The sequence below is a fragment of the Amphiura filiformis genome, chromosome 6 (assembly GCF_039555335.1).
Source record: "Amphiura filiformis chromosome 6, Afil_fr2py, whole genome shotgun sequence".
In the NCBI taxonomy this organism is placed as follows: Eukaryota; Metazoa; Echinodermata; class Ophiuroidea; order Amphilepidida; family Amphiuridae; genus Amphiura; species Amphiura filiformis.
Window position 1 is genome coordinate 7,917,519 of NC_092633.1, and position 16,057 is coordinate 7,933,575.

The 16,057-nt window shown below is 34.5% G+C and overlaps 1 protein-coding gene across 1 annotated transcript in view; it reads right to left on the reverse strand.

Moving 5' to 3' along the window:
* The window catches only part of LOC140154918 (von Willebrand factor A domain-containing protein 8-like), a 54,754-nt gene that overhangs the window by 15,832 nt on the left and 22,865 nt on the right, over positions 1-16,057 (reverse strand). The window contains 15 exon segments of the mRNA XM_072177581.1: positions 167-243; positions 1,137-1,262; positions 1,942-2,123; positions 2,565-2,755; positions 3,658-3,796; positions 4,489-4,594; positions 8,946-9,097; positions 9,754-9,959; positions 10,736-10,855; positions 11,740-11,875; positions 12,605-12,680; positions 13,923-14,071; positions 14,482-14,588; positions 15,251-15,363; positions 15,670-15,785. Of these exon segments, the coding sequence (XP_072033682.1) occupies positions 167-243; positions 1,137-1,262; positions 1,942-2,123; positions 2,565-2,755; positions 3,658-3,796; positions 4,489-4,594; positions 8,946-9,097; positions 9,754-9,959; positions 10,736-10,855; positions 11,740-11,875; positions 12,605-12,680; positions 13,923-14,071; positions 14,482-14,588; positions 15,251-15,363; positions 15,670-15,785 (1,996 nt within the window).

The window sequence follows — 16,057 nt, forward strand, 5'->3', positions numbered from 1 at the left end:
TGTACCAATCATAAATCGCCCCAGTGATGTGGAAGTTACAATATAACAAACCTTACAATGGATTTTGAGATTTACGAACAGTCGTAAAGTTTAGTGGAACAGAGAACAACAAATTGTTTAAATTATATAAAAGAAAATAAACCTGTTCATCATATTATTTTCTTACCATCTTCTAGAAGCTCATTTATGGCACTAAGCTGAGAGACAGGTGCATCTGGTGAGGGCTTGGTCAATAAATACTTCCTGTATAAGGGAGTGGACACAAATAAAGTATTTTTTCAGGTGAAAATGTCTGATGGCCAAACCAGATTTGTTTTAGGATTTGAAAACATGTCATACTCAAAACCCGAACTAGATTTAACATGAAACTCTTTCATATAAATGACACATGGCAGTCAATGTGATGATTAAATCAATTGTTTCTTTTAACTAATTCGCGCCATGTTTATCATCAAGATATCTTTTGCATTTTATAATGTGTTTAAATAAGTTTGATAACAGCTGCTTTCTTCTAAATGACACAGTTGGAATGGACTGGCTATATAAAAGTTCTGTAACAGACATTTAATTCAGCTTAAATAAATAAGTTAAATTTGCTGGCATATTAGGTGCATGATATCCAGAGGAATGAGAGATGTCTTCAAACCAATGTGATCAGTATTAAGTTATCAGGCATAGCCAAAATTGAAATGTCAAACTACTATAAAAGTGAACATTTTGTGAAATAAAACAAGCAAATATATTCTTTTATGTATAGGTCTATGTAAGGAAACTCAAAATTGTGGATTTAAAAAGAAGTGTAATAGTTCATGAATCAGAGAATAGTGTAGCAGATTCAGAAGAGAGATGGTGCCCTTCAGTTGTGTCGGATCACATGATTATCAGGGCATTATAAACCGGTGTGTTCAATCATTCAGCGCACTTGCACTTCCTTACCCACAGCTGTAGGCTATTTTGACGTCTGGCGATGTCAAACATGAGATTTTTGTGTGGTAGATTTGGAAAAAAATAAAACACTAGAAAAAAATTGAATAACATGCAAAAAGCTGGTGATTTTATTAATGCGCATGGAGGGTTTGAGATGAACTATTAAATTAAGATGGCCTTACATGCAGTTTGGACTCTGATAAGCTTACCCTATTGAATTGCCTTCAGTGACCAGCCATGCATCTGATGCTACTAGATGTAGTGATGCTATCTCAATTGGAAGCTCCAGGGAGTAAGCGGATCCATTCAACAGGTCTATCACATCTATCTTATTTCTGTGCGATAGTAAACATAAATTAACCAGGGAAGAAATAATATTTGTGAAGTAAGCAAGCAAGCAAATAAGTAAAAAGCCACTCACTCACTTGTCTAACTACTGACTCGAAAATGGAGTAATCCATCTTTTAACCTTGCAATTATATTTCAACCATCATAATAGACAGTTAATATTATTTTATCGAGTGATCATCTCAAACAACTAAGGCACAATCTTACAAGTATACTGCAAAATAGCCCAAAACATCATGGCCTTTTCTTTTATCATAACACAAAGGCCATGAACGATAGTACTTTGTGGAAAGCAGGGCACTTTACTCCACATCTACATAGCACATAGTTTTGCTCCCACCCAGGTTTATGTTTTTCTTAATGTATATTCACGATGAGCCCGGTGATAAGTCCAATGCAGTCTGTAATTCAGACTAGCCAAGAAGATATGTTTGAATCAGCACGATTCAGTCGCAAATCTGGTAATTTTACACCTTTAAACTGATGCACCAAATATGATTTCATTAAGTCTTATATTCACATGAGGAAAGGTAGGTGAGAATTTGTTAATATATTTTTTCTGTATGCCCATCTTTTGGAAATAGACCTGGCTTCAAGACTTTGTACCGCAAATATCAGTGAAAATCAGAGTGTTTTGGGCTCACTGCAAAACAGATCAATACTTACCCTCCCTGTTGATAGAAAGCAACCCAATTCTCATGGGCAAACTCTGAACACATCTTGTATGTCTTAGTCTCGGAACTACTGAAGCGTCTCATGATCTTGTCCTTAGCAGTATCTAAAGCTGACTCAAGGTAAAGACGATTCAGTTCTGCTGTATTGGTATTATGAACCAGGACCACATTACCCTGCAAAGGTAATCATCAAAAAAGAGTTTGTAGTTGCTCTAAATGGCAACAAAAGAGCTGTATGCCAAATCTTCTTTCCTTTTGGTTTGTGTTAGTTAGTAAGAAGTCACAATCTAATATCAGTCTATGATCCACATGACTAGCAATTTCATAATCCATCTTGAATGGAAATGGAAAAGGTTTAATCTTCAGCCAGCTTTGGAATAGACAATTTTAGCCATCACACTTTATCTTTTTTCAGTGCTATCATTTCCTACTTGGTCACCCCCTTAATTTTTACTTAATTCCCAATGATCCTGCTTATATTAAATTTCATATTTCTTTACATCAATCTTACTCTTTCCTTCAAAACATTGTTTATTAAAAAGTAATTTAAGCAGTATCATTGATATTTTTCATGTATTGAAAAAAAAAAGATAAAACCCTAAACCCAATACTCACAATCTCTTCATGGATAACAATATGTCCACTCAATTCTGGTCCAAGAGCAGCTGCTTTGACACTTTTCCTAACCAAGCCAGGGAAGACATTGTACAAGTCTGAGTAGTACATCTTATCTCTTTGCTTACGTGGCATATGGTATACACCGACTGGACTACATGTTACAACATGAATGGTCTCATCATTGGGATCTGGATTAGACATAAAGAAGGCATTGATTAAATTGGAGATCATGAGCCAAATACCCAAACCACTAGGCCACAGTGCTCTAATAATATATAGCAGTGGACCACACCTTTCATAAACAATTCAAACAGAACAATAGTCATCAAAAATAGTTATCAATTTCTATAATACCAAAGTATTAATTACATATTAAAGGTGGATGACCCCATTGACAGCATCAGCCCCCACTTTACCCATATTGGGTCACCTTCCTTTAAGTGTAGCAAAATAAAATATATTGAGAAATAAAACAGAAACTTTTATTTTAATAGTATAAAGGGCACCATCCGTATTTGGGCATATCTTGGTGCTAAATCACAAAGTGACAGGGGTGCCAGATGGAATGAGTTAAGAGTATGAATTTCAAATGGCAGCCCCATTTGAATTTCATAAACCCTCTGAGAAAGATTCAACCTGAATCTTCTACAGAGTGAAGGCCAGTTTCAAATTGAGTTAACCAATGTGTTCAATCATTCTGTTTGAAATGCATACTACTTCTGTGAAAGATATTTCTAAAATCTTCCACATGGGTAGTGTGGATTTTAAATGGAATAGCCCAATCTGTCTGATGGCCTGCCTTAAAGACAATTTGGTTATCTATATCATTTGCAAACTTGCTTATATTTTAATTGCCTGCATTCTTTTTAGGGGTGGCCCACCTGTTTGGACCCATGGGCTATCAACGTTGCAAAGTTGAGACAGTTTGACAGGTTGCATACAGAGTTTTTAATAACTTCGGTTTATACTAATCATTTAATATATTTTTGTAAGAAAAGGTTTTGAGGGCTGCATTGTACATCATCAAGGGCCGTATATGTGGTCCATGTGCCACTGGGTGGTCACCTCTGACCTACATACTGATACTCACCTTGAGACACTGTGACATCAGACACCATGCCAGTTTCCTTCAATGGAATATTCCAACATGAAAGTTGTTCTGTAAAACCACTCGATCTTGCTGCTATTCTTTCTAATGGGAGTTTATCTACATATGAATATGCTGGACCCTGAAAATCAATGAAAAATAAAAGTTTAGAAAGAGTTCTTTTGACTCCCACCAAAACTGACAGTTAAGTCAACTCTGTAAAGAATTTTCAAATTGTCATGAAATTGGTGCTAAGTAATACAGAAACAACCTTCACAATGATAAAGAATTAGGACATAAAGGCCAACAGATTTCATATTATCTGGCTTTTTTATATTGGTATCTGGTTGATTACATATACCAAGGGGCAGTTTATACTTGTCTTTTTCTGATTTTTAGTTCACTTAAAATTGTTCACTTTGTATCTTACCCTATTATACTAGTTTTTCTTTACTGCAATTAGTAATGTCAACGTGTTGAGGTAGCTTTTTTCTATGCACACCTATACTATGATCAGCTCGTAATAGACAAGAATCATTCGGTTTTTGTTTTCCGCACATCAATTAAAGTCCCAAATTACACCTGCGTGAATTCACAAAAGCGGGTGTCAGTCAAGCAATACACAAAGCAGGGTGCAATTCGAGTAGGTGGTGCACCAAGCTGTTTGTACGCTATTCTATATCAATCCACAATGTTATGAGTTCCGCCGATTAAGAGCTGATCAGAGTATAACTGATGTCTTTAAACACACACACTTAATACCAAAGCTATTAGTTGAGTGAAGCTTGCATTTTTGACTTGATCTTGAAAACTCCATTATTACTGTATTCTCACCTTAACTTTAAGAGTCCTTTTTTCTACAGGACACAGCAACTTGCGACGGTTATTCCCTTTGGTATATCTCCAATGACATGATAGTTGAGGTGCAGGCAAGGCATACCTAGATGCAAATAAGCATATTAGATATCTAACTCTCTAGTCTACAAAATGTTTATACAAATAGTTTTATTACACTATGATGCCAATTTGTCCCCCCCCCCATCTATGCTCTACATTGGTGTGTAGCACTTTTCAACATACCAACAATTCAAAAACAGGTTAGAAAAGAAACAGAAGATTCAGATATTGATGCAATTATGTTGAAACTTAACTTCATTATAATGTTCTTTTATCAACTATGAGAACATTATTTTGCGATTTGGTATAGTATTTGTGAAATCCATATCAATAGTGTCCGGTAAGTAAATGGAACCATTTCTGTCATATATCTCTTAGTCAGTGAACTCTACTATCCTCATATTCAATTCTCAGACATGATATGTACTTTTGAAAGCAATACACCCCCTATAGAAGACATGACCTTAATCTCACTCACACAGGGAGTGTGTATGACCTTAATCTCACAAACACATGGAGTGAGAATTTCAAGTGGGGGTTACCTGAATGGGTTACTCCATTTGAAATTTATATACCCACTGTGCAGGAGATTAAGGTCATGTCTTCCAATGGGGTGTGTATAGATTTGAACTATTTGAAAAAATTTAACCAATCACATTAGGTAATGTTGTTACTAAGTAGCCATAACCATAGACAAGATGCCTGGCATATACACCTGTGTCTGAGAATTACATATAGCAACAATGGTATATAATTTGGATATCAACATTTCTTGCAGCTATGTAAAGAAACTTATTATTGGACACCAAACTTAATTCTTAAGTATTCATTTTGAAACAAATTTGGGGGGAAATTGTCTATTTTGGCAATTTTAAACAAAGGTGTACTTGTTGAAATTGGTCAGAAGCTGTTTTTCTTCAATCTGTATTTTCTAAAATTACAAACTTTGCACATGTTATGCTTTCTTTTTAATTATATATTTTTAAATATTTACTTTAAAAAAAATTATTATAAAGCTTTCACTTTTTATTATATTTTAATTGATATTTAATTGAGTTTGTGAAATAAAGAAACACATATCAATACTCATTTCCTTTTGATATTTAATTGAGTTTGTGAAATAAAGAAACACCTTTAACAATACTCATTTCCTTTCAAGGGAATTAAATGAGCAGTGTAATGTTAAGTATCTGATTGAGCTACAAAAAAATTGCTAAATTGAAACTGAATTTTAAGATTCTGGTTTAATTATGACAAAAGAAATGTATAAATCCCTTGATAATTACTTGAATTACGAGCAAAAACACAGAGTCCACTTACTTTTAGGATGTCTTTACACATGATTTCTCTTGAATTAGTGAACAAGGAATTGCCTGTATGCCGGCCTCTTTCACTCACCTATCGCGCTGAATCAGTGTTGAATATTAATATGCTACCCTCTGGCCATACACCAATGAGCCACTGTTCGCCGATTCAAGAGAATTCATGCACAGAGACCAATCCACACAGATTTGGCAGTCTGCCAGACTCATAAAAATATTATCATTTAAGTGTAATTCCTGTTTTTGGTTGTTGTTGTTGAAATGGGAGTAACCTTTGATTTCACAAACTCCAGGAAATACTGAACATCCTAACATATTGATAAATTACCAATTCATGAAAGTGAACCAATAATAAAAGAATTCAAGCAAAATTGTTTTTCTTTGGCGTACAATTTCAAGTTGCTGACATATAATAAAAACACACAAACACAGTTTACCAGAAAATATTCTTTTATTATCAATTTCTCTTTCATAAATTAGTACAGAACTTAGTTGCTCTTTAAACATGTTAGAGACATAAGTTGTATCTTAAATCAATTTTAAATGATATACATCAATATGATTTATGTGTTCCCTATATCATAATAAGGTGTGCATGGTAAAGACGTAACATTTTACATACTGTAAAAGTGGACATTTTCCTGCTACATTTATTTTTGCTCGTTTCAGGTTTCAAGCAATGACATAAAAAAACTCGCGAAAATGTTCATTTATGCAAAGGTCTATGTAGAAAAACTCAAAATCGTGAAATTGACAAAAATGACCACTTTACAGTTGTTGTCTCACATATTACGATGACATGGAATAGTCATAACCCTTATTAGATAGTTTGATTGAACACTTTCAAATAATTTAAATTACAGAAGTCACTTTATGGCATTAATGACTCATTCAGTGATCCCAGTACAAGTGTCAAAAATTAAAAAAATTTTAAAATTGCTTAAAAGTAAAGAATACGTCATTCAAATTGTCATTTTGTACTTTTGAAATTAAAAATTTGGCAAAAAAACAAAGAAAACAGCAGTATTGACGAAGTTGAAGCCCATTCAAATATATGTAGCTAATATATATACTGACAGTATATAAATTGTACATGTAAATGCCTTATTTTGTTTGAAATACATGGCTTTCGGCTGAACCACTGGCAGGTTATGTTAGCACATCTATGACAATGACAAAGGTACTCAAATCTGAATTTTGATGTTTTTTACGATCGTCCGGATGAGCAAATCAATGAATGGGCCATTAATAGCAGGGTCACTTTTTCTATGGGACAATTATTGCTGTTACAAAGAACTCTTTATCATATTGAGGAATTTGTCAGCCTCACAAGTTATAGCTATGAAACATCTCAGTTTTTAACTTCTTTTAATGAAGACAGAATTTCCCAAGATAAGCATTTTCCCTGACTGACCAATACTATCACAGAATAGTGTTTAAAGGCACACAACCCATCTTTTTCTGACCTTGCCACCAAGGAACAATCAAATGTCATGTCATTACATAATCAATTTTATGGAGGTACAGTGAGTAGCTGACAGTAAATAAATATTTAGTAGATAAAGTTCACATGAGATTTTTAAATGTTACTGCACTGACAATTAGTATCATTTGCTTAGTGACAATTAGTATTAAATGCTTAGTATGTGAATATTTAAATATGAATGCTGGTTTATTATTACTATCGTTATCATTATAATTATCATTATTATTATCACTTAATTTATTTCTGGGAAGTAGATTGAGTTCACATGCTCATAAACTAATAAATGCAGGACTAACAGCCAAAAGGGGGATACCAGATCCAGCTATTAAAGCCATAATGTACGATCTTATAATATGAAATTGGTTAATTTTTTTCAAACCTGACTTGTTTGCATATTTGTAATGTTTACACATGTCCCAACTTGCACCTAAATGGAATCGGCCAAATTTGTTGTCTTTGTAGGTCAACAGAGCAAAGTTCGACATATTATCATAAAGAGACAAAAATTATGATAATATGTCCTCCCATAGAACTGTATATTAAATGGCCAAAATAACCAGTGGGGTTTCTTTCATTTTACCTTGTTATTTTAACTCAAAATGGACAGCAACCCTTCCCGGCAGTTATTACTAATATCATTTCAACATTTTGAATAAAGAATAAAAACGGAAATCGTACATTAAGGCTTTAAATAGAGTATCAAAATCACAACAAAATCCCCTGTGGAATATCTAGCAATTGGGAAACTTCCATTAGAAATACTCACTCCAGTTATGGAAGACATAGGTAAAGCCATACACAGTGGCAGTATGGGTTTCAAGATTATTAGCCAAAACCAGTTCCATTTGATAGACACACTCCCTCTGTGGAAGACTTTTCTTCAATCTTCCACATGGGTATATCAGATTTCAATAAGAATAGCCCAATAGAAGTGGACTGACTTGTCTTCATGGGTTATGTAAACATGTGACAGATGTGAGAGCAATCAGTGGATGGAATTCAGAGATAGTTGAACTCTATTGCTAGACAAGTCTGAGGTTGTTTGGACATGTGGTTGGAAGTATAATGTATTGACTGTGTAAGAGGAAAGGCTATCTTACTTGAATGTGATATCTGTATCTTAGTTAACATTGTGAAAGCATATAAATTCAACCAAGAACCTCCCATGGATAATCATATATGCATAACTTCTCAGATTTCAAACATATTGAAACTGCTATCAAATGTAATCAACTGTTGTTGAATAATCATATTGTAACTTAAGTCTCAATGAAGTTTTTAGGAATAGAAAGACAAAGGCTCAGTACAGTTCAACTTTTTGTGTGTATTTTGTTGATGTGACAATTATGCTTTTTTCCGCTGTGTCAAATAATTGCCACAACATCAAATTTGGGGAGAAGTACAAATCCCTAAACATTAGCTAATCTAATCTTTTGAGTGGAAATTCACAGAACAGAAAATTGTAGCAAATAATGAGAAAACAAAGTGTTGTTACAAGGAAAAAACACATACATTGTACATACAAAACGTCAAAACTATATACTGGCCATATAACTAGGAAAACGCCTTTCCAATATTACGCTTACTCTTTAGCCAGGTTGACATTGGCAGGATTAGCTCCTAGAGGAATGCCATGTTTGTGTAATGTCTCCACCAGCTGTTCTCTCATCTCCTTGTTGTAGGCATCAAAGTCAAAGACATTGTTTACTACAGTTGCCAGCCCTTCATTTGGGTAATTCTGAATCAAACACATACAATAAACATATGTATTTAATAAACATGACTAAACCAAGATGGCATTATTTGTTGTTGATTTGTGAAAATGAAGTCTAAAAAAAAGTGTCACAAAGGTGAACCAATTTAAATGACAGTAAAATCTTCAAACTGTATTATTAGCATGAAAGTTCATCTGCATTGGTAATCTATATAGAGAGGGATTTCAACTCTTGATCTCAATACAAAAATATTTACATCCGTAATTATTAGTTGTTACTACTACAGCCTTCATCAGCAGAATAACCTGATCAAGCATTTTTGAAGTGTGACGTAATGATTGGGTCATACAACGGTGCAAGTTACCAAAAATCTATGACCCAATCAAGTTACCAAAGGTCAATGACTGACAATCTCAGATTCCCACCAGTGGCATAACCAGGGTGGTAAAGGCAGCAGCTGCTTCCCCCACCCTCCTGTGAGAAGTCTTGCCCCCTCCCAGGGATGCTGGCTGCCCTGATATGTAAGATTTTCATACTTTTTGCCCCCCTTAAAATTTGGCTTGCCCATCCACCTTTTGCCCACCTTCTGAAAAAGTGCTGGCTACGCCATTGATTCCCACAGCATTACACAAGGGATTATGTGAAGTCTGGAAACCACTTTTCATTGTTTCCATCTTACCTCTAAATGCTTCACCATATTCACTACTTCTCTAGTTGAGTATGGGTATGCAATCATGCCTTGATCAGCCATGTTCCTTAATTCACTGAATGCCAATACTAGTTTACGCAGCATACTTTCTGGTACATTAGGTCCATATCGGGATAACATCTGCATCTCAGATTCTATATTAGGGTTATCAACTGCATGGCAGCTAAATATATCACCTGCAATGAACAAATTCAAAATCAAACATATGACAACATTTGACAATGATGTGCAATTTTGTAATGCCAAAGCATCACAGGCATAAGCTCCCTGCATGTCAAAGAAGACATTTTCATGTTTGTTGACCATAAATTGGTTTCACAGAGAGATTCAACACCTGCTTCACAAGTTATGACACATCACAAAGTCCATATCACAAACAAAGGTTTGTTTGTTTGTTTATGTGTGTATTTCTTCTTGTACCCAAGCCATTCCATCAGCAGATAATACAAGTAAGTTTCTGTTCTTCCTTGAGGCCCAAGGTTTTGTATTTTATATACATCATAAGTAACGGTTTTGGTTTAATACAAGGAACTCATTTCAAATCACAATGATTGACAGGTTACACAAAATGCAATGCTCTAAGAACTTTGTGAAATGTCTCTTTGCCCTCACAAAGCCAAGAACACTATAAGCTGCTAAGATTGGATGAGGTGCAACCTTTCATTCAAATTTACCTTTTCACTTGGAAGTGTAATTTTGATATCAAATTAAACCTGGAATTATAATAGTTAAGCTAATTTATGAAAAACAAAGCACAAATAAACAAGTTACTGGGTTTGCAGGAAAGTCACATTACTTTTTTAAAATCCAAACTAGGATGGCTACAAAGCAAAGCAAATCTACATTAATGTAGACGTCCATACACTCTCTATGGAAAACATGATCTTAATCTCACACACAGGGTGGCATAGATTTTAAGAGTAACCCATTCCCAATTTAATGCTATTCTTACCTAGTGCACCAAAGAAATCATTTCCTAAGAATGGGAAACCTGGTCTGTTGGCTAACACTATCATACGGAAGTCAGGATGGGTCACTAGAACGTGATCAGTAGATGTCAATCCTGGACGTCCTAAGATCAATAACAAATAAACACAATAAATAACATTAACAAAAGTAAGAATGGGATACCTGGTTCATTGGCTGGCACTATCTTGACAAATTCAGGAAGGGTCCTCAGTAATGATCAGTAGATCAAACCTGATCACACTAGAACCAACACAATATGAACATCAATGTTACTCTCATTGCAGTTTCTTTCATTTATTTTTTACTTATGATCTAGCATACTAATATTGACTGCTATGAGGGGCATGGTTAAGATTATAGGCCCAAGGTGATCTCAAAACCATGCTATGACCCGATTGTTTTATATACCGAATGGATGTATGTGGATGTTGCGATTGCACAGTTTGATCAGGACACACATGACCGGTCAATAGTTCATTTTAAGGGCATATAGCTAATTCAATGACTGCGCTTTCAACTAATCAGATGACAAGAATCTATATATGAGGTATATAACATGAACTGCAGCCGTTCCTTAAAGCTGACATTTGTAAATTTGCACCAAAATGTAATAATGTATTTATTTGAAACCTCTTCTCTATGGTCTCTGTCACAATTAAATATTCAGCAATTTTGGAATGCATACCATACCATTCAACAAGTGTTCATGCCATTCCCTTACACAGCATCTATCACCAAACACAAACCAAACTGGTGTTGTCACTGCCCAATTGGGTGGATTAAAGCCACTTAAAAATCGATGTTATGTTGTAATGTATTGTGTTGTAAACTTTCATCATTCTATTGTCTACGTGTAACACAGGTGCTTAAAATCCCCGCCAATGACGCATCATTTCATATTTTAGATGGGATATACCCGACAGGGACCCAGCTATGGCTGCCATTGAGGTGTAGGAATGCGGAAATGAGATTCATTTATAGACTCACCTGAGACAATTTTCCTGCCATCAGCCAGTATCATCTCACCACTTTCAACCAGTGATTTGAGTATACATGTCACATTAGTAGGTGCTTTATCAGCCTCATCTACCACTAACACATGACCATACTTGACAGCTTTCACCTGTTAAAATCAAAAGTACATTCACTTTATAATAATAATAAAAAAATCCATTTAAATAAAAGTTATTTTTCCATACAAGTTACCTCACTATTAAGAATGATGCAGCCATCCATCACACTGCAAATTAACGGAGTATTTTGAAAATATCTAAATGCTAGCAGTATTTCTTGAGCAACGACAGGCAGGGAATACAAACCAAACTTTTCCTTAGGACATGACTGGACTGGACTGGCACCAGAAATGAAACTCTATTTGGCATAGATTTACAGTCTGGTCCAGTCCAGGTAGTCTAGTTATGGGTCAGATTAGGTCAGGTTTGGTGGTGTTAGGTTTTCTGCTCTTGGGAATTTATTCTTGATCAAAAAAACCAAAAAACTTCACTATAAATCTACCAATAAAACATTAATAATTTAAGTAATTTAATAAGTAAGTGACAAACACTTGAAACTCATTAAATCTTTTACAGAGGTAATTACATATCTTAAAGAGAGCTTTAAAATGGGCTTCAGGTCTTGTCAATTAGGCAAATTATCTTGTAAGAAATAATTATTATAATGACAGCACAGTCTATGAAGTATCAGGGACATGAGATTGAAAATGAATAACACTGAGCCAGTCCAAGTTTAGAAATTTTATGTTGGGTTATTTTTGCAATCAGAACCAAAAATAAAATGCTGACTGTACCAGGGCATTAAGATTTTAACTCTGCAAGAAGTTCCTGGAACTTACCAAAGGAGAGTCCTCATATACGATGACACCATCCCGCACACTTGGTTGAAGTGTCAAAGTTTGTACTGTGGTATCTCTGTATGATTAAAAATTAAGAGTGTTAAAACTATGATTCATTTTTTACCTTGTATAATGGTAATAATTTGAAGGTGCAACTTATACACAATGATGCAACATTTATACATGGCATCCCAGAAAAAAGACCCCCAATGAATGTGGCAATATTTTATAGTGTGTTTTCAACAAATCATTCTCTGTTTACCGCCGTCAAAGCCACATCTTCGAGCTATCATTTGATAAAATAAAAACCATCTTGGAGGTAAAATGGTTACAGGAGCAAGTGTGTAAATTTCTGTTGACTTCTCTCACCATACTGGTTGATTACACATACACAATTCATCACCAAATTTTGAGATTTTGGAGCCTTAAATGCTTTGGTCTGCAGTTCAATTAGTCTAATTTTTCTCAAAAATCAAACCCTTTTTGTAAAAAGTAAGACATGTGTCTTGAGGGAAATTTTCTCATGATTTCAAAAATCATATTAATAATTTGGCAGGTTGTACGGTTCACAAGTTATACATGTATGGTAAAATGTTCTCAATAACTCAAAAACTAATAGACCCATCCGACTTTGAATGCTATTTTTGAAATCCTCAGAAACTTTCACATTAAATCACTATATCACTTTTTACAAAATGTTCCGACTTTTGATAAAAATAGAAATATTGATCCACGGATGGGACATATATAGCCTGTGTTTATTGGTCCTGCAACCATATTTACATTCAAGATCATATCTTTAAACAGTTTATCAAATAAACTCCAGTTTTTAGCCACGATAGCTAAAAGATGTGATCTTATATACCACCAATACATATGTGTACCCACAGTACAAAATATTGGACAAGACATAGTTGAGTCCAATATTTTAAAACTCATAGCGAGACCAATGAATAAATATTGGGCGTAAAGCATCCAATTTTATCATTATTATGTTTTGGATCCAATATTTTCACACACTTGGATTCATCAAAACATAATAATGGTTGCAATAGGATTAGTTAAACCTATTCACCTGAGAGCATTTAATCAAAATTTGAGCTAAAACTGTCAGATACACACAGCCACAGATACATACAGCCAGAAAAGTGATTATATATATAATCGCCTTCTTTCAGGCAAGACAAAAAAAGGAGACAAAGAACAGCCCACGCAGACTATAAATGCCGTGGTGCAAACACAGATAAACCCTGCTATAAATGTGTGTGGGGTATGTTAGTAGAATGCCTGGTTGTATATTAATACAAGAACTACCTACCGATGGAGCTGCAGATATTGTCTTGGTTTGTTAAGTAGATGAAGGAATCTATCAGCAAGTTTATTTTTACCAACACCCTGGTTGCCTATTAATAGTAGGTGCTCACCAAGAGCAAAATCTTTCAACATGTCCTCCATTATTGCTAAATGCTGAAACAGGAAGGAACAATAAATATAAATGGTTTTAGTTATTTAAAAATTTCCTCAACACTTCCTACACACAACTTACATTTAAAAAAAAACATTACAAAGTATAAATATCTCAAAAAACCTACATTCCTCAAAAGAAACAACTTCTGGACTACACAATGGCATAACAATGTTCTTCGGCTGATATGAACAGAAAATTACTAGTTTAATGATGAGGTATGGGAAAAAAGTTACCACATTCCTGAAAAAATATAACATAGAAACAAGACATTTTGGCCATTTCCAAACTACCAAATGTCTTCAAACCTTTACATTTTGTTTACAAGAAATCAGTTACAATTGAAAGTTAGCTTTCTAATCTAAGAGTTCTCATTTGACAAATTACCTGGTACATGGATAAGCTTTCTCACCTGAGCATTCTCATAAAACAATGTATCTGGTACCATCATACCATTCTCTGGGTTATACACAGGCATAGTAGTGTGACCAATCCGCAACATACCATCTTTAACTTTACCTGAGAGATATCAAAAACAGATGGTGCATAAGCTTACTATTAAACAATTTTGTGCAATGTATTTACACCTAGTTCAGCACTAGTTGACTTAAGTTATACTTTGATTACATGTCAAATTTGAGCTAAGTTTTGGGTATAAATACACCATCGACTATTTGAACAAATGATATCACACTTATCCCAGACATCCTATGCCAGTTGATCAAAATGCATAAGTAGTGAATTATTTAACATTCCATTTCTGCAAACATTTTAATGTTAATTGAAATGATTTCATTACAAATTAGGGTTTATATAGGTCAAAATAATTTTGGAGACACTGTCTTAGAAAGATGTGATGATGGCACAATTAAAGCTCAGTTTGCATTGTGACTTCCTGTAGACTTAAGTTTGTTTGGCTTATTTTACATGAAAAAAAATAAGATTCATAACATCTGTGTATTAATACAGAATGGTGTGCACACAGAAGGGCCCAGCACTTATGCGAGTTGCACATTGCGTAATGAATGACTCATGCATCCTTATGTGCAGTAACAAAAACAAATAAATTTTGCTTATTATAAACTGAACAAACTTAATAAGAGAACAAAAAACATCACGCAGAAGATGGAATTAGCAAATGTCAAATAACCAGGAACAGAGTATAATTAGTATTGCCTTACATGTGAGAGCTTCTTCAATGTCTACATCATCCTCTGATGGTGCCACCTTTGAATGGATATTATTGTCAGTCAGGACAGTATCCAATGCTTGATGGGCAAGCTGCGGTAAAAACCTGTGATATTAAATCAAGCATATATTTATACGAGTGGATATATATTTGTAAAACTAATACAATATTTTATAAAGCACTTTATCATATTATTAAACACACTTCCCAAAAGCAAATTCATCATACAAGCTGAGTTTAAGCCATTTTTTAATACTTCCGTTGTCAGTGATGTGTGTCCAGCATACAGGAACTATTCCCTGCCTGACATTCTGGAGTTTTAAGCAAGACAAATTGTATCAATACAAATTACCTGCCAAACAACAAGGTTCACAACCATTGCCTGTCAGGCTGATATTTATGTGCACATACCTCGATAAACAGGCCTTGTTTATGGCTTCATGTAAGCTCTCATCCGGATACTTGGACATACGGTGAACTATTCTCAGCAGGTTTCTTGTGGACAGAGAACTAGATAAATTATGCAGCTGAAAAACAAACAAAAAAACATGCATTGACTTTAAACTTACCCTTTAACATGTTTAATGTATTAAATAAATCCTCAAAGCTCATACGCATCATTTATCATCATTTTAACAAGATATGGTTTAAATTTAATGTTCTCACATTCTCCATTGAAAGCCTTGTATATCCATCAACATTGATTGACAGTGATGCCTAACTTGCCACACAGATAACAACTGAGAGATTTTGGATTTCAATTTTCAGGCAAGTATAAAACTGTCAATAGTCCATCCGG